This window comes from Macaca fascicularis, chromosome 15, assembly GCF_037993035.2.
Source record: "Macaca fascicularis isolate 582-1 chromosome 15, T2T-MFA8v1.1".
NCBI classification, from domain to species: Eukaryota; Metazoa; Chordata; class Mammalia; order Primates; family Cercopithecidae; genus Macaca; species Macaca fascicularis.
The window spans coordinates 119,394,023-119,421,907 of NC_088389.1; the positions used below are offsets into that span (position 1 = coordinate 119,394,023).

Below are 27,885 nucleotides of genomic sequence, written 5' to 3' on the forward strand. Positions count from 1 at the left end.
TGAAGAGTCTAGTCAGATTACGCGTCCTTGCTTAGTAACAGCTATTTGCAGTTTACACCTTTGTGTACATTGCAAACCAATCAGCCTTTAGAAAAGAATTTCACAAACAATATGTTAAAAGGAGAAGATCAGGAGCCCAAATGTATAATCTTCCTGACTACCCTTTCCCACCGGAGATGACAGCAGATGCTGAGCCGGGGCAGGAGAACATGTGCCATGGTAATACCTGAAGTTCACGTCCATTGGGGATAATATCTGCCAGCAAATTAATAAGTGACATTCTAATTTGTTCTGTGAGAAAAGATATTTATTGTTTTCTTTTCTTTTTTTTTTTTTGGCAGAGTCTCACTCTGTCGCAGAGGCTGGAGTGCAGTGGCATGATATCGGCCCACTGCAGCCTCCACCTCCCAGGTTCAAGTGATTCTCCTGCCTCAGCCTCCTGAGTAGCTAGGATTACAGGTACGCACCACCATACCTGCCTAATTTTTTGTATTTTTAGTAGAGACGGGGTTTCACCATGTTGGCCAGGCTGACCTGGAACTCCTGACCTCATGTAATCCTCCTGACTCGGCTTCCCAAAGTGCTGGAATTACAGGCCTGAGATACCACACCCCACCTATTTATTGTTTTCAAAGAAGAGTTGGAAATTTATTGAGAGCTCTGAGTCTCAAGTTCCAGGCCAGGAGCTCATTCTGCTACATCATCTGTTCTCGATCTGGCTGGAATAACTTGAATATATCAAAAACAAGACCTATTTTAAAATAAACCTGACATATTTTGCAATAAAGTAAATATATAACAGAAATAATGTGTCTCCTTTATTCTTTAGCAGTTATTATATGTCTATGCACACACATGTTATGGAAATACATTTTAAATGCATATAGAACAAGGATAAATAGCCATAGTGAAAATGCCCCTCTGGCAAAGTTATGACTCTGATTTGCTATTTCCAGCCTATTCTGAGGCAGAACATGTGGTGGCTTCTGCCAGGCCTTATGTTTTATTGACTGGGCCAGCACTGTGGGTCTTCCTGCATCTGGGGCAGGCAAGACATGAAATTCTCTTACACAGAGGACATTTAAAAAATGTATTGTCATTTGCTTCCTGGCATAAATAGCTATAATGAAGGAATAAGCCTCAATATTAAACCAATATGTTTAAATTTAGATACACAGAAGCATCAGTTGCCCCCATCCCCTTCAGATCTTACGGACTTAGTAGCCAGGATCCCAGAGCTATTGAAAGAGTTATAAATTTTTTTGAGAAGGGAAAAAGGTTAAAATTAAAAGACATTCTTAAAGGATTAGACTGAGATATAAACACATTCATACATATTTGTATGTGTATATATAACTGTCTAGAGAATAAAGACTTACGTGAGCAATTAGCAGTTACTTCTTAGATAGTTGTATCTAAATTATTATGGCTGTATCTAAATATATTTGAATCATTTGCAGATATGTGACTTATAGACACTTATATCAACATTAGTTATAAGGTACGATGTAGGTGCATGTTATTACGACTGTAAGATGCAGCAGTGTTCTCTAAGAGTATCCAGGGCCTGTGAGAGATGCATATCCCTGGTACCACATCTGCCTCAATCCCCAGCTTAGAGTAGGGGGCTTCACATTCCCCAAAAAGCGGACCCTGAGTAAAGGGAAGGCGAATGAGACAAGGAAGGAAAGGCAACAATTTGTTGTGGGAGTCACTGGGGCTCAACCTCAACCTTAGAGTTGCCTCACGAGTTCCCATCAGAAACTGGGGTGAAGGTGTGCCTGAGATGTCAACTTCTCAGCACCCCTGGGCATGGAAGCTTTCCCAGCATGGAGGTGTACAGTCTCAGGGGCATGAGGCAGTGCGTGCCCACGAGGTGTGAATGGTCCTGGAGCTGCAGGGAGGCACCACATAATTGGTGCCAGGAGATGTCTACAACACTGTTGTTTTGTTTTTTTTTCTTTTTTGAGACAGGGTTTTGCTGGAGTGCAATGGCGTGATCTCGGCTCACTGCAACCCCCACCTCCTGGGATCAAGTGATTCTCCTGCCTCAGCCTCCCAAGTAGCTGGGATTACAGGCACCTGCCACCGCGCTCGGCTAATTTTTTTTTTATTTAGTAGAGTTGGGGTTTCACTGTGTTAGTCAGGCTGGTCTCAAACTCCTGACCTCAGGTGATCCTCCCGCCTCAGCCTCCCAAAGTGCTGGGATTACAGGCGTGCACCACTGCGCGTTGCGCCACATTGTTGCCTCTGTTTCTATGGTCTAGTCAGGATTCTATAGCAACACACACAGCAAATATATCCAGGGGTCATTTTGTCAGTCCACAGAAAATAGGCGATCCAGTGGTGAGCATGTTACTTTTGAAAAGTGTCTTTTGTGTTTCTCACCCATCTCACCTTGTCTCTCATTTTGCCTGAAAGGTGCTTGCTGCCAGTCTTCACCAAAGGTGTCTCCTAAGTGTCTTCCCTGGTAATAAGTCTGCTCTTTTCCTGCAAACTAGAGACATATGTAAATAACACAGAACGAAAAAATTATTTTCTTCTCATTTCCCCACTTTTGAAAGCCACAAGACAGTTAGCAAATTGATGCTTAAGGTGGATCAAATCCTCTGATACACCCAATTTTCCCTTCATGCCTCACGGTTGGCATTAAGATTTGGGAAATAAGTTTGTGTGAGTGTGAGGAAAAGGCTGCATCTCCATCAAAATTACACATGCCCCCCCTTGTTTTCATTACCCCCACCACCCCTCCCGAAGTGTGACTGTAAATCAAGCTCTTCCATATGTATGTCCTAAAATAAATTTCAATTACAGAGTATCTATGTGTCAGAACACACTTCCCACATAACACATACGCCCATGATTGTTCACACTTGGGCAAGTCCACTCTGTAAACCAGGAAACTTCCTTCAAAAAATCAGGAAATTCCCTCTCAGTGTCAGATCCCTGAGCTCGATGTTATTTTGCCATTTTTAGTGGTGCCATTATCATTCACAAAAGGTAGTAATGTTAAAAATTTCCTATAACAAAATAGAAATATCATAACTCTAGAAAGCAATTGCCTTACTAGAATTTTGAGTTGGACATAAAGCAAGGGAATGAATAAAATAGAAAACTCATAAAATTCTCATCCTTTTAAGGGTCTATATTCACTCCTTTTCAGAGAACCCAATGCCTCCCAAGCCTTTTTAAAATCTTAAATTCTCTCTTTCCCTCACTGAGATCACAGTATGATGGAATACATCTGAGGGTACAGAGGACACCCCCAGACTCATATCCCAGGAATCACAACACAGTTCCAAAGCGTTTGGCTAATGCTTTATGATGTTAACACACACAAAGCCTCTCCTCATCTGCATGCCTCATGAAATCCAGTGAGAGAAAGTTCACGATTTACCGTGTTAAAAATGGAATAGAACATCAGCCTGAAATAAAACAAACAAACAAAAAAACAAAACAAAAGGAAATAAAGTTGAGTTAGCCTCCATTCCTTATACAGAGAAAAAAATATAAGACTTACCTGTGCAGTGTCAGGAGCATGGGGTCTGGGTTTCAGTCGAGCATCAAGAAAGCCCCCTGGAGGAGGCATCTTGCTTGGGATGCTGTTGTAGTACGGGTGGTCTGAGCCTTCTCCCTCCTCTTCTGTCCATGGCTCATCCAGACTCTGCATTCTGTTAAAGGAAGATTTCCAAGGGCTTTAGCCAAAAGTTGAGCTTGCAGCCAAAACCAACGAATCTAATGTTAGCGCCTGTTATCAAGAAAAGAGAGTTTAGTCAGTGCCTCTTCAGCCATCCAGGTCTCACGCATAGATGAAAAGCAGACGAGTGGTTTAGCAAAAGATCTCTGCCATATTCAGAGTTTCACTCACTGGAACATTTCAGTCATGTTTGAATGAGGTCCTTTTGTAAAAGGACATTTTAATTAAGAAAGAAATTATGCCTAAGGATAGCCAGCTCCTCAAGGGACAGCACACATTTTTGTAAGCCATGAAATTGATCCCAAACAAAACCAACTACAAAATGGAAATTTAGTGATAAGAGGGAAAATGGTAGAATATGAACCTCTCAAAATTCTCCCTTCTGCTATTTGAAAAAACTGTTGTGCTTCAAAGGACAATGTCAAGAAAGTAAAAATACAAACCGCAAAATGGGAGAAAATATTTGCTAACATGTATCTTAAAAGAGACATGTATCTAGAATATATAAAGTACTCCTACAACTCAACAATGAAAAGACAGCCCGATCTTAAAAGGGAGCTAAGGTTTTGAGCAGACTTTTCTCCAGAGATACACAAAAGGCCAATAAGCACAAGAAAAGAAGCTCGACATCATTAGTCATCAGGAAAATGCACATCAAAACCACAACCAGAGACCAATTCATCCCCACTAGGGTAGCTATAATCAAAGAGATAGACAAGAAAAAGTATTGATAAGAACATGGGGATATTAGAACCCTCACACATTGCTGATGAGACTGTAAAATGGTGCAGCCACTTTGGAAAATAGCTTTGCAGTTTCAGCATAACCATATGACCACAGAATTTCACTCCCAGTTATATACATAAGAATATTGCAACATATGTCCACAAAGAAACTTGTATACATCTTCACAGCAGCAATGTTCATAAGAGCTAAAAGGTAGGGCTGGGCGCAGTGGCTCACACCTGTAATCCCAGCATTTTGAGAGGCCAAGGCTGGCAGATCATGAGGTCAGGAGTTCAAGACCAACCTGGCCAACATGGTGAAACCCCATCTCTACTAAAGATACAAAAATTAGCCGGGCGTGGTAGCACGTGTCTGTAATCCCAGTCACTCGGGAGGCTGAGACAGGAGAATTGCTTGAACCTGGGAGGCGGAGGTTGCAGTGAGCCGAGGTCGCGCCACTGCACGCCAGCCTGGGTGACAGAGCAAGACTCCATCTCAAAAAAAAAAAAAAAAAGGTAGAAGCACCCAACTGTCCACAAACTAATGACTGGATGAACAAAAGGTGATATATCTATACATTCAAATATTACTAAGAACTCTAAAATGAAAGAAATACTGACAGATCTTACATGAGTGGATCTTGAAAATATTCTTCTAAGTGAAAGAAGCCAGATACATACAGTATGATTCCATTTATATGAAATGTCCAGAATGGGCAAATCCATAGAGACAGAAAGTAGTTTAGTGGTTGGCAGGAGAGGAGGGAGTGGAGAATGGGGAGTAATTGCTGATGAGTATAGAGTTTCTTTGGGGGGGTAATGAAAATGTTCTGGAATTAATGGTGATAACTGTACAACTTTTGAATATAACAAATCAACTGAATTGTAAACTTTAAAAGGGCGATTTGATTATATATGAATTATCAATTTTAAAAATAATAATAAATGGAGTCTTAGTGGCATCTGATTTGTTTTTCAAAGTCTTCTTCGGTTTTGGGTTGAAATACCCTTGGATTTCTGCAAGGAAAATCCTCCAAGAAAAATCAGACCATACCAAAAAATCCACTGATGGATTGAGTGATTGATTTTTTTGAGACAGGGTCTCGCTCTGTCACCCAGGTTGGAGTGCAGTGGTGTGATCACGGCTCACTGCAACTTCTGCCTCCCAGGCAAGCCATCCTCCCGCTTCAGCCTCCTGAGTAGCTGGAACTACAGGCACGCACCCTTGCACCTGGCTAATTTTTGTATTTTTAGTAGAGATGGGGTTTTGCCATGTTGCCCGGGCTGGTCTCACAGTCCTGGGATCAAACGATCCACCCGCCTCAGCCTCCCAAAGTACTGGGATTACAGGCATAATCCTGCAATCCATACCTGGCCAAAAATCCATTTATACAAAAGTACTATTTTTTCTGGGTGCGGTGGCTCAAGCCTGTAATCCTAACACTTTTATGAGGCTGAGATGGGCGGATCACCTGAGGTCAGGAGTTTGAGACCAGCCTGACCAACATGGAGAAACCCTGTCTCTACTAAAAATACAAAATTAGCTGGCCATGGTGGTGCACGCCTCTAATCCCAGCTACTCGGGAGGCAGGAGAATCGCTTGAACCCAGGAGGCAGAGGTTGCAGTGAGTTGAGATCGCACCACGCCACTCTAGCCTGGGCAACAAGAGAGAAATTCTGTTTCAAAAAAAAAAAAAAAGTACTATTTTTTATTTCCAGTTGAAGATGTGCAATGAATCCAGATATCCAGATCAGAGTCTCTTCCCCAGTAATAACATAATGAACAACAACAACAAAAATTCACAAATAGTAAATCTATACACTCACCTGCAGCGAGAGAAGGACCGGAGAAGCCTGACTCCCCGACGCTGAACGCACAGCTTGGTCGGCCTCACACTGCCACACTCCCTCTACCCTCACCTGTCCTCATCTCTACCCCAAAGAAACTAAGCTGAATGTAGCAAATCCTAATACCTCCAGGAAATATTTCCCTGTATGGAGACACATGGCCTGAGAGATTGAGTAGAAAATCCAAGAACTTCTCCAAAACAGAAGCCCCCGTCTTGCTGGCCCCTAAGATCTCGGCATCCCAGAAGGAAAACCTGCCAGTACGGCCACAGGTCAGGTCCCCAGAGAATGGGGCTGGAACAGCTGGATGCAGTGGGGTTCTCTCATGTTCCCAGGCTGCTTCCAGTTGGAGGAATGGAGCTGGAACGGAAGGCAGGGCTTCCCCTCGCCCCTCTCTCAGACAGTACCCTGCAGACACCAGCAGCCTCTGCAGGATGAGGTGAGGCGGGTGTCAGGTCACCGACAGTATGAAGCTACAGGCAGGGCCCTTTGTCGCTATTCTGCTTTAGAAATGATAGGCCGGCTGGGGGCGGTGGCTCACGCCTGTAGTCCCAGCACTTTGGGAGGCTGAGGCGGGCGGATCACAAGGGATCGAGACCTTTCTGGCTAACACAGTGACACCCTGTCTCTACTAAAAATACAAAAAATTAGCCAAGCATGGTGGCAGGCGCCTGTAGTCCCAGCTACTCGGGAGGCTGAGGCAGGAAAACTGCACGAACCCAGGAGGCGGAGCTTGCAGAGAGCCGAGATCGCGCCACTGCACTCCAGCCTGGGTGAAAGAGTGAGACTCCGTCAAAAAAAAAAAAGAAAAAAAAAAAAAACCGAAAACGGAAATGATATGCCAATACTTGCATTTGGAGGTAACATTTTTCTCAGTGGATAAGATCCTGTCTACTATATTTTCTTTCCCCAAAAGTCCTTCAAACTTCACCATATACAAACATGTACAGAACTTCATACTTTAGGTACACTGCCAAAGGAGTATGTATGGTAGTTAAACTAACTCCTTCCATTCATTTTTGTATGTATTATCTTAAGAGCATTTATTTGGCTCTTATTCAACATTTCAGAAACAAAGGCTAGCATAATAATTAACATGAAATATACTTATGCATCCCCCATGGAGATTAAATGTTAACTTTTTGATTTATTATGTTAAATCAAGTTTAGCCTAAAGCTACCTCCTTACATATTTAAATTTGGCCTAAAGGTTTCTCTGTACATCCTGAACTATCCAAGTGGAGGTGTAAACAGACCGTAGCCTACTCTTGTGCCAATCACCAAGTTTTGGCCAATCAAATGCAGCCAACTGTTTGAACTGTGTTCAAATAAGGCAAACGCAACCAATCCAGCTGTTTCTGAACCTCACTTCCATTTTCTGTAGGTCATTTTCCTTTTTCTGTCCATAAATCTTCTTCCACCACGTGGCTGCCCTGGAGTCCCCTAGTCTATCCTGGCTGGGAGGCTGCTCTGTGCGTGAATTGTTCATCGCTCAATTAAACTCCTTTAAATTTAATCTCGCTGAAATTTTTCTTTTATCAATTACATGCTTCCCTTTTTAATAAAATTTGGCAAACTTATGTTGGATGGATACACAGATATATTATAAGTAAAATGTTAATGGTAGAAGCTAGATGGTGTCTATACAGTTCTTTGTGTATATTGGAACATTTTTATTATAAAATGGTGTAGGGGGATATGCTTGACAAATACAGTCAAACACAACCCATCCACCCACACCCCTGCCATGTCCTCACATATCCTGGAGTTATGTATAGTATTTTTGCATTATTTTGTTGTTGTTTGTGTGTCTGATTTTTTGAGATGGAGTCTTGCTCGTTGCCCAGGTTGAAGTGCAGTGGCACAATCTCAGCTTACTGCAACTGCCACCTCCCTAGTTCAAGTGATTCTCTTGCCTCAGCTTCCCAAGTATCTGGGACTACAGATGTGCATCACCATGCCCAGCTAATTTTTGTATTTTTAGTAGAGATGGGATTTCACTGAGTTGACCAGGCTTGTCTCAAACTCCTGACCTCAGGTGATCCGCCCACCTCGGCCTCCCAAAGTGCTGGGATTACAGGCACAAGCCACTGTGCCTGGCCTTGTGTATGTTTTTATACTCTTTCCACATATTTATTTATCCATATACTATAGATGCAATCATGTATATTTTCAAAATTTTCATAAATGGTTCATATCCTTTTGTAACTTGCTCTTTTTTATTTCACTATAAATTTTGAGATTTATGCTGGTAGTACATGTATATTGGTGAATTCTTATTAACTATTATGTCCTATTATACACAAAATAAAAAATGTTTCCTCACTCTCCTACCTACATTTGGGTTGCTGTCACTGTTTGCCTCTAACTCTTCTATACACGTCTTCCTGTCCCAATTTGTTGAAGTTTCTTTCTTTCTTATTATTGTTTTTAATGTGATGGCCATAAGGGAGAATTGAATTCTAGCATTTTCAACCTCTGGAGTGAAGTTTTTAGCAACGTGGAAACGGTGGGTCCTGCAGAGGCACCTCCAAAATGAATGTCTTAAACAGAATTCTCCAGGGAAAGAGGAAAAGAAATGAAAAGTCTCTTTGAAGAAAGGCAAAGACTGAGAAGGGAGATGAAAGAAGGCTTCACAATCATAAAAGCAAAGGTAGAGTCTGACTCTAGAACTAAGGCATAGAAGAATGTGGCTTTAGAAGTTTGAAAAAAGTACAGAGTAAATTTAGGAATAGTAAAGTTTTGTTTATGGTGAACACACCATTAGAATAGATTTTCATTATGCAAGTTCAATCAAGGACAGAATATTGAACGACCGAAATGCCCCATATTACTTTTCTTTTAATGCTTGATGCTGTATGGAATATTCTTACATCCTAAGGAAACTCAGTGATAGAACCTGAACATTTTTTATAATAAACTAAACATCTCCCAACTCCTCTTCACACTCACTATTTTGTTGAACATTAAAAAAAACCTATGGTGCCACTCTTATTCGTACTTTACAGATAAAGCTGCTGAGACTCAAGGAGTTTACAGAACTTGCTCAGGGCCGCCTGGAAGGTAAACAAACTACCAAGTCATTAAGCTGCAAAGGCCAGTGAAGCAGAAACTATGCTGGTAGCCAGCACAGTGCCTCACGGAGGGGACCTCTTGCAGCACGACTTTGGCTAATCGTAATGACAAGGACAATGGGACACACAGAACCGGTGGTGACACAGACCCGAAGAGGTGACATATGGAAGCATCACATGGCTGCAGAGGAAACAGAACAAAAAAATTTATAATGAAGTCGCTTTTCTGTAACCTTGGCGACCGTCACTATAGTTTCAAGAAAATGTTTTTCTACACATTCAAAGCATCATCCATATGTTGGCTTCCATCTGTTGGTTTTCTGTGCCATATCCCGGCACCAACCAGGTGTCTCAGAGCCCAGGAAGCCCTGTGATTAATTGTGCCTGTCCAGAGCACAGCTCAGGGACGTGGTTTCAAGAGGAAAGGTCATGAAACCCACATAGGCTATTGCAAATGGTGTCACAGCACTACTCACCGATCATGGAGAGCGGGAATCTTGGTAGGACACTGTAAATATTGCTTAAACCGGAGCTCAAAGGCTTGTCCTATGGAGCCGATGACATCCTGGGCCAGCCCATCACAGCATTCCAAAATGTGACAAGCTGGGAAAGCAAGTGACATGGGCCTATTAGAGACAGACACTGGTGCTACCTGGGCTCCTCTACAAAGAGCCCTTGCTGAGGTTCAGAGGGACAGAGAAGTGCATGCTTCTTCCATAATATGTCCTAGCAGATCCAACCGCAGCTTCATCTCTGGGTAGGGAATCCTACGGCTACAACATTTCACAGTAGGCATGCATTTCTTAATAGCCTATTGTCTACAAAATTATAGGTTTCATTTTTAAATAAATTAAATAATTTTCAAGTTCAGTTTGATGGTCTTCAATTTCTTTAGAGTCTATAAAGCATCAGTTCTGATGTCAATAGGGAAAAATTGTTTAGAAGGAGACTTCAGCATGACAAAGAGCCTGATCTCGACGTGAACTAGGCCCCTTTAAACCCATGAGGCCTTAAAAAAACGGACTGGAACCAGCACCTGATGAATGAATCTTGATTTATTCAGTGGACTTAGAGCAAGTTGTTCACTTACTTCTTAGTGGGGGTAAAGTGTTGACCACCCTATGTGGCCACTCAAAACAATAAGGAAACCTTCGAAGATGAATATAAAGAGATATTAATTATCAGTGTGACATGCCATTAACATGACACATGCATCTACATAAATTTGAGACTGGATATTCATGCAGATTCTCAGAAAAGCAGCTTGTGTAGAGTAGATAAAAGTTAGGGGTGGCGGTAGGCCAAAATGAGGCCACTCCAAGGCTGGTGGTGAGGCCTGGAGCAGTCCTTATGCTCGAAGCAGGCACCAGCTGTTACACAAGGACATGCTGTCCTAGTGGCAAGGCTGTGGGATTATCTATGTGAAACTTTCAGAGAAAAGAGGGCCAGCCTCTGCCTCATAAGGAAATAGTACTTTTTCTCCAGGGTCCTGGAAAATACCTCTAGTCTCCAGACCCATTTCCACCCTGCCCTACCACAAGCGTCCACATGTCCCTCCTGAAAAAGCCACAGGGCTGTCGCCATGAGGAGCCTAGCATGATCTTTTCACCAATGGGAGAAAGGAATTCTCGGGAATTCCTGGGAAGGATGACAGCTGCCTTTATCACACCTCACCTTTCTCCTGCAGACAATCGCATGCCAAGGAGGGTTCCTCCAAAAGCCGCATTGGTCCCTGCAGTGAGGAGGACGCATTTCCTCATGAGTTGTTCCCCAGCCCTGGCAGTGATTAGGGAGACACGGAACTGTGCCCTGCCTATAGGAGAAGCCAGTACATACTGGAAAGACGAAAGCTGTCAGGGAGGGGACAGAGAGACAGACACCGCTGCCTCTGCACAGTGGGGAGCCTCTCAGCATAACGCAGCACTGGGACTTTACCCCGGAGGCAGCCAGCTAGGCCCTGGGGCCTCAGCTACTTCTCCCCCAGAATCCAGGGCAGGGTGACTTCTGTGGACACAGGAAATGTATTTCCTCGGAAGAGCAAGTGCGAATGTATTGCTGCTTTGGGTGGCAATGCAACCCCTTGGATACCGCAGTCTTATTTTAGATATCGCCAAGAGATTTGTCTACAAAGTTTCAGGCATCCTGGTTGCCTTTTGATGATCGATTATTGATATTATTTTAGTATTGACATTATTTACTAAGTATTGCCCCCAGGTCATCACAAAGCAATACCAAGCAGCTGTTACAGTTGTGCAGGTCATTGACAGGTACACATGCAACCATCTATCCAGCTAAGAAGGAAGTAGGAGTCCAGGCCTGAGCGAGGGAAAGCCAGTGAGACACCTCGTTCCCCTGACCTGTCCTGTGCCACGCCCCCCCGGCCCTGCCATCCAGCATCAGCACCAGCCAACAGGACTGGCTGGTCGGTGTTTTGGAGAACCAGAAAAAAGACTGGAAAAGGCTCAGAAACGGTAGCTTATTTTTTTAAGGAGAAAATAGGTACCCTAGCCTTTAAGATGAAGAGTGAAGAATACGATCTATTGAGAGTGGGCTGTACAATCTCATCCACACGCCACTAACCTTCTACACATCTGAGAGCACGAAGCCTGGGAAGGGGCCTCTGTGGGAAAGGTCCAGGACATTTGGAGCAGATCTGGGCTTGAGGTAAAAGCACTCTACATGCTGAGAAATGGGCCATGTTGCTCTAAGTGACTAGTAGGGCGGCAGGCCCTGCAGATAGTGAGCAGACCCATGGACTCTCGGGAGTTAACACATGCCTGCAGCTCCTGGCACCTGGCAGAGTCCTCAATGAACAGAGAAAACAAGTCACCTGTTGCTTTGGTCTGAGGATTCCTTCTACAAAATGGCCTCTACACGTTCCAGAAACTCACTCCAAATCCAAAGTTAAACCTGGACTTTGTCTCCCTGGGCCTGGTATTTCTTCTGAGAGTGTTGACACTTAGCCAAAAGTCACTGTCTTCTAGCCTGCCCTGTGTGATTTGATGTGTGCACCAAATAATGAGGCCTTCCCCAAAGGCAGTCATCAAGCCTGCTGGGCTTCACCTCTCCCTGAGGAAACAACAAAACCAAAGATGTCGTTCAGAAGCAACGGAGAAGAAACCGAGAGAGATGTGCGGCGCGTTCATGCACAGAATCGAGATTCCAAATGACACAAAATCTAAAACAGCTCAATGCAAAGGTCAGCTAAACAGGGAATTCCACAGTCCTTCTCATTTGGGGAAACTGCCCATTGGTGAAACTCGTACCAACGGCCTGCAATAGTTCATTTACTTAGAAGCAAGGATCCTTTGCCAACAATCGTTTCTCTCTTGCTTAGCCCCGACCAATAAAAAAAGCTGAAGCCACTCTCTAAGAGGACTAGCCCAAGCTGCCCCAGAGCAGCCAACTGAGCAACGACATCAGCAAGGGGACTCTCAGCAGGTCACACCACAAGGACTACTCCATACCTGAGATGGGCAACTTGAGAGCAAACCACTCCCTTAGGAATGTGTTGTGGCCCTGTAGACACACTGTAGGAGCTGGGAACATGGTGGCTTTCTGCCATATGGTAGCTCCTGGCATGTCAACTCTCATCTCCTGCTCCCTGAAGAATGGTTAACAGTGGCGGATGAGAAGGCAGTGCCCAGATGCATCCCAATCCATGAGACTGCCAGTTCTCAGCTTCATCTCCCCAAATAAGTCCAGAGGCTAGTAGCTGCTCCCAGCTTGGTGCTCAGGGCTGCCCCTGGCCATCTGCCTGCCACAACAGGGCCTCCAGTAAACTGGTGCGAGGCTTGTTCATCTGAGCACACTCTCAACACCCTCCCTGTGACACCTATTCTGTGAGTCAGGGTGTGCAAGTTACGCCACAGTAAGAAACAATCCCAATGTCTCTGGCTGAAAGCAACCATTTCATTCTTGCTCACTCATTTCTGGGCACCTCTCTAAGGCAGCCATCCTCTTGTGGTGACTCAGTGGCCCAGGCTGGTTTGATCTTTTGATCCTGGAACTCAACGCAAGGCCTTTCCCACAACCTGCAGAAGAAACAGACAGCAGGGCCTTGCACCAGTACCAAATGCACCTTCTGTTCTGCTCCCAAACTGTCACACAGAACCGTCATGGGCATCTCCCAAGCAGGAGAGGGCTGGCAGATGCCATCTTCTGCAAGTTTGGAAGGATAGGAGTGCAGGATATTAGGAATGCCCGTCACACCCACTGAACCCCTTCTTTAAGTCACAGGTATCCATGCTGCTTCTCACTCATGCCTACCACAAAGAACTTTCCAACCATGCATCCCTAATAAGTGTCTATTTATAAATTATTAACATGCGTTCCTGTATTAATATTATGTGTATTATAAAAATATATTTTAAAAGATATCTTTTGTCTTCAAGAAGGTTAAAATAAAGAGAAAAATAAAAGTTTAAGCTGTCTTGTTAGCCGTGAAAGCATTACACTGTCAGTTAGTATCTCAAGACACAACCACATTAGGTTATTACGATGGATAAAAATTCATCTTTCCATCCTGGAAATACATTTCTTAATCACTTTGAATGTGGAAGGACTGATTTCTTACTTTACATGAGTAGATGATCAGTGTTTTTACTGTGAAATGCAGCCTGTGAAGTTTTCAAAATGGAAGTAAATGTTACCAGCTCTTCCATTTCTTTTTGTTTGTTTTTTGAGATGGAGTTTCGTTCTTATCACCCAGGTTGGAGTGCAATGGCGTGATCTTGGCTCACTGCAACCTCAGCCTCCCGGGTTCAAGCCATTCTCCTGCCTCAGCCTCCCTAGTAGGCGGGATTACTGGTGCCCACCACCACGCCCAGCTAATTTTTAGTAGAGACAGGTTTCACCATGTTGGCCAAGCTGGTCTCGAACTCCTGGCCTCAAGTGATAATGTGCTGGGATTACAGGCATGAGCCACCATGCCCAGCCAGCTCTTCCATTTCTTTCTTATTTGTTTGAGCTGCCATGATGAGCATAATCCCTAATGTACAGTTTCTCTCCGAGGTTTAGTTTAGTTAAAACTAGTTCACACAAGCTGAGAACCCACTTCGCTTCACTGCTGCACCCCACGTCCCAGTACGTGGGCTGGCAGCGGAGAGCCCTGCCTGCTGTGCAGCCATCGTGTCCTTCCTCTGCTATTATGGACTAAGACCATCCTCAGTTTCCACATTAGAACTGTGAGCCAATGCTCCAGCCTTCATGTCCCACACAGTGAGCTGTTTGCACACTTCTGGCATAGGCCACTGCCTCGGCAAGCTTTGCATGAACAGCGAGACCCTGCCCGAGCCGAGGCAAAAAACTTCTCGGGATCCATGCCCCACTTTCAGGAAACCACACCCCAGCCCCACGGTTCACAGGTCCCAGGTGCTGTCTATCAGCCTCTCCAGGGTGGTTTGGCTCCCACAGTCCATCTGGGGTTCTCCAGTGGCCACTCATCCAGACACCGGTAGCCTCTGATCCAGCCACATTGCAGAGCAGCTGGCCAGGGAATGCGGACCCTTGAAGACACTCGAAGTCACTGCTCAAATGAGGAAAAGTCCTGCTAAATAAGATTGGCTGTCTTTTCATCTTAGTGAGCTGATAACCCACACTCCTTAAAAGGAATATCAAAAACTAATGAATTCTACCAGAGAGATGAGGGCTCCTCAATCTCAGACTGGTCAGACAACCTTAGTTTGTTTATTCAATGTAGCCATGCACTCTGAATTGATCCAGTTTTCTTTCCTTTTTTTTTTTTTTTTTTTTTTTAATCAGAGAAGAATAAGAAATCCAACATTCAGCCACTCTGCTATGATGAGTTTCTTAGTACATGTCCTAGCCCCGGATAGGGCAAATTAAAGTAATAAGGATATAGCATTTTGCACCCATCAGATTTGTGGGAATTTAAAAGTCTAAAACTGTCAATTGTTGAACAAAAGGAGACCTCGTATACTACCCGTGGAATTATAAAGTAAAATGACCATTTCAGAAAAGTTGAAGATGTCCAAAACAGTGATTTGACCTCCAGGTACATAGCCTAGGGAAATTCTTGGACAAGAGCACACACACAAAAAATGTGCAAAATATTTACTGAAGACTCTACTTAGCAGACATTTTTTGAGCATCTACTGTGCACAAGGCCCTGCCCTAGGATCTAGGGACAGTTTCAGTGGACACTGAAAATAAATAAATAAATAAAAATACACCTCTGTAGTGGATTGAAGGGTGCCCCCCACAAAAGTCATGCCCCCTGACCATCTGGAACCTGTGGAAAAGAGTTTTTACAGGTGTGGTTAAGTTAAGGATCTTGAGATGAGATTATCCTGGATTGGGGAGGGCTCTAAATCCAAGGACAAGTGTCCTTATAATAGACAAGAAGAGTGGCCCAAACACATAGGAAGGGGAGGCAGAGAGAGGAGCGATGCTACCACAAGCCAAGAAATGGCTGGGCCACCAGAAGCTGGAAGGAATCTCCCCTAGAGTATGGATGGCTCTGCTGTTGCCTGACTTCAGACTCCTGGCTTCTGGAATGGTGAAAGAATCAGTTTCTGTTGCTTCAGGCCACCTAGTTTTTGACATTTTGTTATAACAGCCCTAGGAAATGAACACAGCAAGGAAGACAATGTAAAACAAAGAAGATGGAGGATGGCAGTGGAGGACGTGATAGAGGGTGGTGGTAGAGGATGGTGGCATAGAACGTGGTGGAGGATGGTGGTGGAGGATGGTGGCATAGGACATGGTGGAGGACGGTGGTGGAGGATGGTGGTGGAAGATGTGGTATAGGATGTGGTGGAGGACAGTGGTGTAGAACGTGGTGGAGGACGGTGGTGGAGGATGGTGGTGTAGGACGTGGTGAAGGATGGTGGTGGAGGATGGTGGTGGAAGACGTGGTGGAGGGCGGTGGTGGAGGACGTGGTAGAGGACATGGTGTAGAATGTGGTGGAGGACGGTGGTAGAGGACATGGTGTAGGATGTGGTGGAGGATGGTGGTGGAGGACATGGTGTAGGATGTGGTGGACGATGGTGTAGAACATGGTGGAGGACAGTAGTAGAGGATGACGGTGTTAGGAGGTGGTGGAGGACAGTGGTATGGGATGTGGTGGAGGATGGTGGTGGAGGACATGGTGGAGGACAGTGGTAGAGGACAGTGATGGAGGACATGGTAGAGGATGTGGTGGAGGACATGGTGGAGGGCGGTGGTGGAGGATGGTGGTGTAGGATGTGGTAGAGGACGTGGTGTAGGACAGTGGTAGAGGATGTGGTAGAGGATGTGGTGGAGGATGGTGGTGGAGAATGTGGTAGAGGACGTGGTGGAGGATGGTGGTGTTAGGACATGGTGGAGGACAGTAGTGGAGGATGATGGTGTTAGGAGGTGGTGGAGGAGAGTGGTATAGGATGTGGTGGAGGATGTGGTAGAGGACGGTGGTGGAGGATGGTGGTGGAGGACGGTGATGGAGGACATGGTAGAGGATGTGGTGGAGAACATGGTGGAGGACAGTGGCAGAGGACAGTGGTGTAGGACGTGGTAGAGGACGTGGTGTAGGACAGGGGTGTAGGATGTGGTAGAGGATGTGGTGGAGGATGGTGGTAGAGAATGTGGTAGAGGACGTGGTGGAGGATGGTGGTGGAGAATGTGGTAGAGGACGTGGTGGAGGATGGTGGTGGAGAATGTGGTAGAGGACGTGGTGGAGGATGGTGGTGGAGAATGTGGTAGAGGACGTGGTGGAGGATGGTGGTGGAGAACGTGGTAGAAGATATGGTGGAAGATGGTGGTGGAAGACATGCTGGAAGATGGTTGGTGTAGGATGGTAAACAGGATGATCAAGGGAGGCAGCCCCAGAGGTGGCACTGGAGAAGATGCCTGAAGGGAGTCAGGGAGAGAAGTCCAGGAAGGCCAGTGGTAGAAGGCCAGGCACAGGGACCACGAGGCAAGAACTTGCTTGGCACTGTCAGGGTCAAGGAAGACCCGGAAGCCAGTGTAGCTGGAGTGGCAGGGAGAGGGGATCATAGGAAGTGAGACGGGATGGAGTGGAGTGAGCTCACAGAGGGTCCTGTGGGGGATGGGGGAATGGGACATTTTATTTGGAGTGAGCAGAGGAGGAACAAGATTGCACCATTTTAAAAGGATCCTTCTGGCTGCCATGTGGACAAAAAATCTTTAGAGAGGAAGAGCGGGCACAGAGTGACCTTATGATTAATTATGAAGCCTGTCAGGGGGCAGCAGGGCAGTGGCAAGAACTGGTAAGACGGAAAGCTTTGCCAGCAGGTGCAGGTGAAGGAAAGAAGGCAGAGAAGTGGGGAAGGCGGGGAGGGGTTGCTGCTGATAGAGACCAGCAGGTGCTCTGCAGGATGCAAGTGCTGGACCTGCCTGTGACTGCCTATGTTTGGGAGGCCTGTGAGACACCCAAGTGGAGCTGGCTTTCAGACAGAGGCCAGGGCTGGAAAAATATGTTCAGCATTCTCAGCCCAGGCTGGTATGTAAAGCACAGAGTCTGGCTTTGTTTGTAAAAACACTGCTCATAATAGCCAAATGTAGGAAACATCCATCCCTCAGAAAATTCACCTCCTGCCATAGTGTCATTCGATGGCATATTTAACCACTTGGTTAAAAAAAATAATAAGCCATTGCTTTCACCCATTACACACTTAAGGCCTTGCTTCCAAGGGAAAGAAAAGTTAGAAGCAGTGCTGTGTTACTTCCACCAATGAGTTCAAAATATTTAAGGCCTCTTTTGGAAAGTCACCTCTTGGGGCCTACAGCAGTTCTGGGCCAAAGAAAACAGAAACTCGTTTTGTTGAAACCACCATATTCAAGAAGCCCAGAAGAGGCAAGCTTGGCTGTGTGAAGCATCGTCTTCCCCATGTGGGCTTCGCACTCAAGCCCTCTCACTCCTAAGACCTCCTGTTCTTCAGAAAATCTTGGGAAAAGAGCAGCAAGATGTCTTAGGAGCCGCTGTTCAGGCTGGACACGTAGGCTTCTCTCCCATTGGGTCAGCACCACCTAAGCATAGTCATCACCGTTTATCCGAGGTTTTTGCCTTCCACAGTTTCAGTTACCCATGGTCAACCTCAGTCCAAAAACACTAAATGGAAAATTTCTGAAATTTACAATTCATGTTTTAAATTGCACGCCATTCTGAGTGAGTAGTGTGATGGAATCTCATGCCATCCTGTCCAGTCCCTCTCGAGACGTGAATCCTCGCTCTGTCCCGAGTATTTGCACTGCATATGCTACCTGCCTGGTACTCACTTAGCAGCTGACTCAGTTATCAGATCAAAAAAAAACATAGTATGTGTAGGATTTGGTGCTATTTGTGGTTCCAGGCATCCACTGGGGGACTTGGATGGAACATACCCCCGCAGATAAGGGGGAACTACTATATAGGAAACAACTTTCCACGTCTCGGTCCAGGGAGAACCAGAGGGCACCTGATCAGGGCACCTGTTATAAATTATACGAAGTATATGCCTTCTGTAGGCAGTCATATGCCTAATTTGAGCATCATTTGGTAGCTACTTTTGTGACCCAAACAGTCCATTTGGAACTGTCTAATATACACATAAGGTTGCAGGGCATGGGAGTCACCTGGTAGTAATGAAAGTTCCAGTGTAAAAAGAAAATGGTATGTTAGAATTCAGCAAAGTCTGACCTGTTGGGAATTGCATCCCTACAGGTGCCAGTAGTCATCGCCTAAGGCCTCCTACTCGTCCTGACTTTTAGCTATAATTTACCAACCTTGTGAAACATGGCTCATTTTCCACCCTTATCTCTTTGAGGTGGTGGTGGTGGTGGTGGTGGTGATGGTGGTGGTGGTGGTGGTGGTGATGGTGGTGGTGATGGTGGTGGCGCTGGTGGCGGTGCTGGTGGCAGTGGTGGTGGTGCTGGTGGTGGTGCTGGTGGTGGTGGTGGTGGTGCTGGTGGTGGTGGTGCTGGTGGTGGTGGTGGTGCTGGTGGTGCTGCTGGTGGTGGTGGTGGTGGTGGTGGTGACCATCCAACTTAATGACTTGGGTCAGAGACCTTTTGTCCTTTCATTGAATTAACTATAGAAGCCATGGATTCTTGATACCAGAGAAACAAATATAGATTCTCATTAGAATTATTCTAGATTAACCACAAACACATGCAAGAATGTAGAAGCAAGAATCAGCACGGAAAAAGACAAGCAGTAACAGCATCGAGGGACTTGAACCCGTAACTGTAAAATTTTACAGAAGATTTTCCGGGGTGCGTTCTGTCCCTGATGGTCTTTAGAGGCTGTGCCTGTAGCCACAACACTACAAGGTCAGCTCATACACACAGGCCTAGGAGCCCCTGTGTGGGAACTTGGACATTTAAGAGCCCAAATAAGGACATTCACACCCAGAATTTCTTGCTACTCTGCCCAGTGGTAGAGGCCAATCTTCCTAAATTAACCCCTCTCTACATGGCTTAGGGGAGGAAGAAAGAAAATAGAGCAGTTGGGAGAAAGCCCTGCCACTTGCTCCTTCATGGAGGAAGTCATCCTGGTAAGAACACTGATGAGATGGAGCAGAACGTACTCACAGCTGGGCTGCTGGAGGGATGCAGCTAGACCCACCCTGCCTGCCCATACTGTCATCTAGTAGGCTGGGCCTCTTCATACGTGGTGAAAGGAGGGTTGAGGGATAAAGATGGCTACAAATTCCTTGACACTCTTTCCTTGAAAAGTACATGTGGCTTCCTTCCCCTTGAGTCTGAGCTGGCTGTGACAGCTTTTTTTTTTTTCTTTTTGAGATGGAGTCTCACTCTGTCACCAGGCTGGAGTGCAGTGGCATGATCTCGGCTCACTGCAACCTCTGCATCCCAGGTTTAAGTGATTCTCCTGCCTCCACCTCCCAAGTAGCTAGGACTACAGGTGCATGCCACCACACCTGGCTTATTTTTGTATTTTTAGTAGAGATGGGGTTTCACCACGTTGGCCAGGCTGGTCTCGATCTCCTGACCTCATGATCTGCCCGCCTCAGCCTCCCAAAGTGTTGGGATTACAGGCATGAGCCACCGCACCTGGCCAACAGTTGTGACTGGTAAATCTATGGCAGAAGTGAAGCTGAGCCTGGCCTTTCCTAGCACTGGAAGCATCTACTCTGGGTCTCATGGAACCTAGAGCTGCCACATAGAAAGCCCTGCTTCCCAGAGGGCTGAAGGGGCCACTTGGAGAGTCTCTGAGACGCCATGGAGGGGGCTGAGCCTCTAGTCATCTTTGCCAAGGTCCCAGGTGTGGAAGCAAAGCCAATTCGGACCTTCTAGACCAGCCCAGACTCTCTGGCTAAAGACCACTCGGTGACCCCTGTCGATGCCACTTGGGCAGATGAACTGACCAGCTGACACTTGCCTGAATTCCTGACCCACATTCTATTATAATAAAATGGTGGTTGTGAAGCCACTAAGCTTGAATAGTTTGTTACACACAATAGATAGGTGGAAGTACAGAGTGAGGATCTCCCACTAACTGTCTCAAACAAAGGGCCTTAGTCAGCCGGGACTGCTGTAACACCACACGCTGGGTGACTTCAACAACAGACATTTGTTTCTCACAGTTCTGGAGGCTGGAAGGTGCCAGCAGACTTGGTGTCTAGTGAGGGCCCTCTTCCTGGTTTGCAGACGGCGCTTTCTTGCTGTGTCCTCGCACGGGTGGAAAGAGGGTGAGGGAGTTCTCTGAGGTCTCTTTGACAGGAGCACCAAACCCATTCATAAGGCTTCCCCCTCATGACCTAATGACTTCCCAAAGACACCACCTTCAATTGGGGCCTTTAATTAATGCAATACCATCATATTGGGGGGTTCTATTTTAACATGTAAATTTGGGGGTGACATGAACATTCAGTCCATAAGAGGGACCCTGTGTTTGTGGTGCCCTCAAGCACCAAAAATGGTGGAGATCCTTTTCTGCATCACAGGTCTGGCACTTGTCTTCACAATATCACCGCATACAAACCTGAGAGAGTCTGATGAGGCAGCCACGGGACATGTGGAATCGATCCTGATTCCCATGTCGCTGGACGGAAACTGTATTGTGGGCAGAAAGTACTCTTGGTTTGCCCCCGAGAAACCCAGTCAATGACTCAGGGCTAAACTCCTTCAGGATCTGGACCTAAGCCTTATTTCCCAGCCGTGGCGGTAGCTTGGAAACACCTGAAGAGCTTTTAGAAAATGTTGTCTGGGCCCCACTCTCTGAGGCCTGAGCACTGAGATTTCTTTAAGCTCCCCAGGCGGTGGCGTGGGGGAAGGTTCTCCATAGAGCCACATCAGGGATCAGTTCATCTGTTCTGTGTGGACTACCTTAAAAATATGTCCAACATACAGCATTGGAGGGTAAGGCAGCAAAACAGAATATCAGGATCTCATTTGTATGAAAATGTTAAAAAGAGAGTGTATGTATATGGATAAAAATTATGCAAAGCAAACTAGAAAATCTTAGTTGGTACCTGGGGTAGGGGGGTTGTGGAAGGAAGTGCTGTTTTGTGCTGTTATTAATTCCATTTGTTATTTCATCAGTGAGTTTTAAATTGCAGCTGTGGTGTGGTGCATCAGTAGCTTCCTGGAATCCCAGGGTAGTGCACCTTGGTCAGTCCCACCCACCCCAGCCATGCTACCATCCAATGGGCTTTGTCTTTATAAATGACTTCCCCCATCTAGCCTGTGCCTAAGGACTTAGAAGCTGAAAGGGGTATAAGCAGACAGCACCTGAGCTCGGACACTGGCCTCTAGGGCTGGCAGGGCAGAGTGAAGTAGCTCTGCGTGGCTTACTGGGCACTGGGCACACACCGGGAGCTGAAGCTCGGCAGGAGGACGGGCAGCAGGTGGTCTTCCAGGTGTAACCGAGGCCACTGTCAGAATATGGGCGGGGGCTGTTTGTGTGTAAATCAATTGTACCAAACCAGCTATCTGGATACAGGTGTGTGTTTGGTGGTCAGAGAGGTCCAGTACCTCCTAACTCAGCCAGGCGATCTACAATCCTTGCAAACCTCATTCATCCTTAGTAATACAAGATGGCACTGCTCATTGGTCGGGAGGGGGCTGAGATAATGAGGACCAGCTCATATAGAATGTGAAGGCTGGCTATACACAAATGAGAGATTATAGGGGTCAAGCACTGCTTACCTCTGCGATTAACAGGGTCCTTAGCCACATATGCAACATAGTCAGTTGTGTCCTGTTAAAGAAAAAAGATGTCTATATCACTAATCACAAGTGACAGAACACACAGTGAGGGACACAGAGCACAAACCAGTGAGCTTAGAAGGACTCAACCACCAAACAGCTAAAGTATCAAATGCTGCCTAAGAAACAGCCCACAGAAGACTCAAACTATATAATGTGGGTAGCAACCACCCAGAGGGCTCACATTGTAGACTCTGACTCAGCAAGTCTGGGGTAGGGTCTGAGGTCCTGCACTTCTAACCAGTTTCCATGTATACTGAGGCCGCAGTGTCTCAGTATCCCACGGGAGCTGGTTAGAAGTCCATTCACACTTTGAGCAGCAAGGAGAAAAGGCATGTTGGATCGCTCGAGAAGCTTTAAAAACATTGATACCTGCGTTCCAACATGCACACAATCCGATTTAATTGGTTTGGATGTGAGGCCTGCGGGTTAGTTTTTAGATGCTCCCTAGGTGACTGTAACGTGAACCACAAGTTAAGAACCACTGCTCTCAGCTTTGTCTACACCAGTGGTTGTCCAATTTGAGCTGGTATCAGAATCCCCTGCAGGATTTGTTAAAATAGAACGCTGAGCCATACCCCTCAGTTTCCAATTCGGTAGTAGTTCTGGGGTAAGGGCTCAAAATTTGCATTTCTGACAAGTTTCTAGCTGCTGTGGCTCTGGGAGCCACACTTTGAGAACTGCTAGGCTAGAAGAAAACCAGAGTGGATGTTCAAAGGCTGACTGCAAATGCTGCCTTCATGGTGGATGAGACATAATGGTTATTTTCTTCTTGGATATAAATAATGATCTTAATACTTTAATATGTTTTAAAAATATGAGCTCTACTGAGAAGACTCATCCTTCTGTATGAACTGTGAGTTTCTTTGCCTGCCTTCTCACGTAATCAGTGCACAGGGGAAATGATAACCTCAAAAGTAGACCAAGGCAACCATGTGCATTTTAATTCATAAACAAATAAGCAGAGGAACCAGTAATTATCTTAACTCTTGAAAGCAGAAAAGACTCCTCTGCAAAGCTGATATTTTCAACATTCAAGACTCTGTGGGGCAACTGGTAAAAGTCTACCCCATTTTGGCAGACATTTCCCACATGTTGCTGCTTTGAAGGGCTTCACCAGCTTATTGGTGGCTCCCGATGTTGCCAGTACCTAAAGGCTCTGTTGTGACTTGCTCCACTGTTTTCTCTATGGGTAAAGGAGACATCTCCTTCTCTCTCAACAGTGCCCTACAAAAGCTCTCCAAGGAGAGAGGGATGAGGGAGAGAGTGAGTATGGGGCGGCCATGTCACTGTTGTGGGACATCTGCTGTAGGATCAGGTGGGTGGTGCTGGGCACTTCTCCACACCCCATCCCGCTGGATCTTACACAGCCCAACAAGACCACACCAGTGCAGAATTCTTCCAGCAGCTCTTGAGATAATGGTGCTGTTTCCCCCGTCATTCCGCAGGGTGTGGCTCAGCTAAGTTGTTTTCTTTTCTGCTCAGGACACTGTTCCCTGGTGTATTCACAGGCTGACTAGGGAAGGGAAGTGAAAGATTGTCCACCTGGTCAAACCGGCTTCTGGTCATTTCCATCAAGGGGGATGTGGTCAGAATCTGAAGTTATTGGCAAAAACAAGGATGACAGCTTGTAATCACAGACACTTCCTGAACTCACGAGACGTGAATGTCAGAAGGATCCTTAGAGAGCATCTAAGAGAGCACCAGGGTTTTTCAAGCTGAAATCCACAGAACCCTAGGGTTGGACAGGTGCCTTCTCCAGTGTTTGAGACGTCACCAGCATTTAAAAAAAAATTTTATTTTCATTTCCATGATTATCTTAAAAATTAATACAAGAGTATCTGGGATCATTTAGATGACCATTGTGTTATCAAGGTCTGCATACGATCTCAATGCCAGGATTTGCATCTGGGTTTCCAACATTATGAGTGCTAGGTTTTCAAAGAATTAGAAAGAAAAGGACACAGGGTAGATTCCTCTGCCCACATAAAGCAAATTGACATTACATTTGTACATGATGTACAACTGAAGTTTTTCCTTGAATAGAAGAAATTAGTGGAAGAATTGAGTCATCCAGGTGCCTATGGTAATGGAGAGACATTGAACTGAAAAAATTCTGCCCCATGGTGGCCAGGCCAGCATCACATTGAGAATGGAGATTTAGTTTCAGTGAACTTTGTCCATCATAGCAAAGCAGTATTACATTGAATGTCATTGGTCCTACAATGTTTACTTGTATTTGACTTTCAAATTTAAGTAGGGGTTAGAGTTAACTAAAAAGTATAAACATAAGAAGTTTATTTTTAATTTATTTTTGCACATATTCAGGTAACAAAATTAGAGTCAGCATTAGTAATGAATACAAGGAATTTCTTTTGCATTGTTACTCTGGCTCAAAGTTGGGTAAAGAGGGAGAATAGAGAGACATAATATGTCCCTGTCTCTCAGATGGTCAATGGCCAAGCTTTTCTGATGCCAGTATTGATCCTTTTCTGGCAGAGCAGGCAAATATATTACCATTCAAAACAATGTTCTTGTCATCAGGAAGCACACTAAGTTCCAAAGACAGAGCTGCAAAGTGCTGTTCTGCATTTATTCTATCCCTGTTCCCACTCCCCAAGAACCCCTGAGCCTGGCCATTGTTCTGCCATTCTTGGGGTGGTCTTTTAACACTGCTAATTACAGTAGATTATAATTACAGCATACCCTTTTTAGAGGGGAATTAATGAAGTTTTCTAGTCTATCTTGCTTGCTAGTTCAAAATACCATTTTCCTAATGGGTAAACTGAGGCACTAAGTCATAAGTGACATGTACACTTAGCAGGAGAACAAGGACTAGAACATAGAATTGTCAGCTTTATTAAAAATGTCTAACAATTATAACGTGCTAAATTCATGGTTACAAATCAGTTTGGAATGTAATCTCATGCACAATATAAAATGCATTTGGATTGGTTACAATGGAAAGTAACTAGGCTTCCTGTTCTGTGTTATGACATTTTATAAACCAGAAAAAAGAAATCACAGAAAATATAACAGGTTGTGGATTACTTTAAGGATTACTAAATGTTTCTAATTTTTTTAAAAAAATAAGAGATGATAAGGAAATCTGAAAGAAAAAAAAAGTATAGTCCTATGTGCATCCTGAAAATAAAATAGTTTTGACACAAGCCAATGTAATTGGCTCCCAACGATCTAGATATGTGTGTTTTCACTTATAATATCAACATTAAGACAGGTTTAAGACGAGTTCTTGAAGGAAGCTATTAATGCAGATGTACAAGACATCTGCCTTTTATATGTCAAAACTGGGTTATCCTCCAAATTTAAGAAACTATGGCTCCAAACATCACAAGGGGCAAGGAATTAGAAAACCACTGCAAATTAGGTAGGAAATAGGTGGACATATACATATAGACAGCATCTGAAGAAATGCACCTTAGGCCAGGTGCAGTGGCTCATGCCTGTAATCCCAGCACTTTGGGAGGCCAAGACAGGTGGATTACTTAAGCCCAGGGTTTGAGACCAGCCTGGGCAACATGGTGAAATCCTGTCTCTACTAAGAATACAAAAAAACTAGCCAGGCATGGTGGTGCATGCCTGTAGTCTCAGCTACCTATGAGGCTGAAGTGGGAGGATCACTTGGACCCGGGATGTCAAGACTGCAGTAAGCTGTGATGGCGCCACTGCATTCCAGCCTGGGCGACAGAGTGAGACCCTATTGGATGAGTTCAATTGGGGAAGACTTCCACTTTCTGAATATGCATCTCAATGAGGACTTTCATCTTACAATAAAATGTAAGAAATGATAAGGATTAGAGAGAAAGGAAGTGTGTGTGTGGATTCCACTCTGTCCCGGGAGCGGGAGGTGGTTTTCTGAGTTCACCTTCATGACGGTACAGTTTAGATGACATGGCCACTCTGAAGCTGAATGCTGACATCCTTTGTAGCATTCCTGCCCAAATGTGGGAAGCAAATTCCCTTGTTATTCCGCCTTCTTCATTAAAGATGTGAAGCAAAAATAGAACATTCTCATTCTGTTCTCAAGTCTCCCTCTTACTCTCTCTGTCTCTGCAACTCCTTCCTTGTTGGCAAAGCAAACTATTAAAGGCTGCAGTATTACACTAGGAGAGAAAAACGCTGATTTTAAATGCTTATGAACAGAGCAGACTAAGTAAATTTACATTCTTCAGGCAGACTTAAAATATTAATATGGAGGTCAGATAAAAAAAACAAAAAGTAGGGCAAGAGCAGAGTGACAGCGTGAGAAGCCCACGGCAACTCTGGGGCCGGGGGAACTATTTCATCACCTCGTAAGAATGCCAGTGCTTCCAGGATTTTTGACAGCTTTTGGGCTAACAAAATGAAAACTAATGGTGGGGTTCTTGTCACAGGTTTTCCCTAATAAAAAGAAAATGATGGCCAAGAAGACCTTTTAGGGAAATCAGGAGGGGGAAATCTGTTGGCATCACAATTCACTTTTTTTACGGTGTCTTGCAAGGCGTATTTTTGAAGCAGGGGTCCCTTCTCAGAAATTCCCAACAAGAGCAAGAGACCAACCCCAAGGGCACTTACCGGGTCTCCCCCAGAGGCGAAGGAGATGGACCGCATGTGGTGATTCGCTATGATCTGCCAGGCCCAAAACAAGAAACGAGATGTGCTGTTATTGCGCTTTCCACATTTCGGAAAAGCAACTGTCTGTTGGCAGGCATTACAAATTGACATGTTTTCCTGAAAATTGGTACCTATATAAAAATAATGATTATAAAAGTAATAGTAATAGATCACCTTTCACAATCTGATGACTGCTGTCCAGCTGCTTTGCCAGAATAGCGTCCGTGAAGCCTCGCTGCAGCCTGTGGTGTGGGAACTATCACCATCCCACTTTACAGGTGAGGAGCCAGAACCCAGAGGGGTCAAGTGGCTTGCTCAAATTAAGACAACTGGTGATTAGCAGAGCTGTGATCTAACACAGGGCGTGTATGGAGCACCCTTAACATAAGTGACTCCATCTTAGAAAAAGACTCCATCTTACATTTCAAGAAGCAACATGCCAACAGGTACCAGATGTTTGCCTAATGAATAAAGATAGCACCCAACAAGATGAGGACATAAAAAGGTATATTCTTTTACTATCAGTCCTTACCAGAGGACTCTGGTCAGAAAAAGCAGGACTTCACCAGCTTGAAACAGCCTTCTTAACAGACTCCGTCTTGCTGTCACTGGTGATGAGCAGCCAGCATCTGCCAATGAAGGCTCTGCCCACATCAAAGACTCTTCCTTGCAAGACATGTTGTCCATCTGGATCAAGCCAGGACACTCTCTTTGTCCACGTCACTTGCCCCAGAATGGTTTATTAACCCCTACTCCTAT

At 45.1% G+C, this 27,885-nt stretch overlaps 1 protein-coding gene across 8 annotated transcripts in view; it reads right to left on the reverse strand.

The window, feature by feature from the left end:
* Window positions 1–27,885, reverse strand: part of SHC3 (SHC adaptor protein 3) — a 309,673-nt gene that overhangs the window by 38,233 nt on the left and 243,555 nt on the right. For 7 of the 8 annotated variants that reach the window (XM_074017818.1, XM_074017817.1, XM_074017813.1 and 4 more), the window contains 5 exons: window positions 27,088–27,141; window positions 22,453–22,504; window positions 9,821–9,947; window positions 3,521–3,671; window positions 2,398–2,497 (listed from right to left, as the gene is read on the reverse strand). In XM_074017818.1, coding sequence (XP_073873919.1) covers window positions 2,398–2,497; window positions 3,521–3,671; window positions 9,821–9,947; window positions 22,453–22,504; window positions 27,088–27,141 — 484 coding nt within the window. Of the gene's footprint in view, window positions 1–2,397; window positions 2,498–3,520; window positions 3,672–8,676; window positions 9,526–9,820; window positions 9,948–22,452; window positions 22,505–27,087; window positions 27,142–27,885 lie in introns of those variants that run through there. The other variant, XM_074017820.1, reaches the window with a different exon arrangement.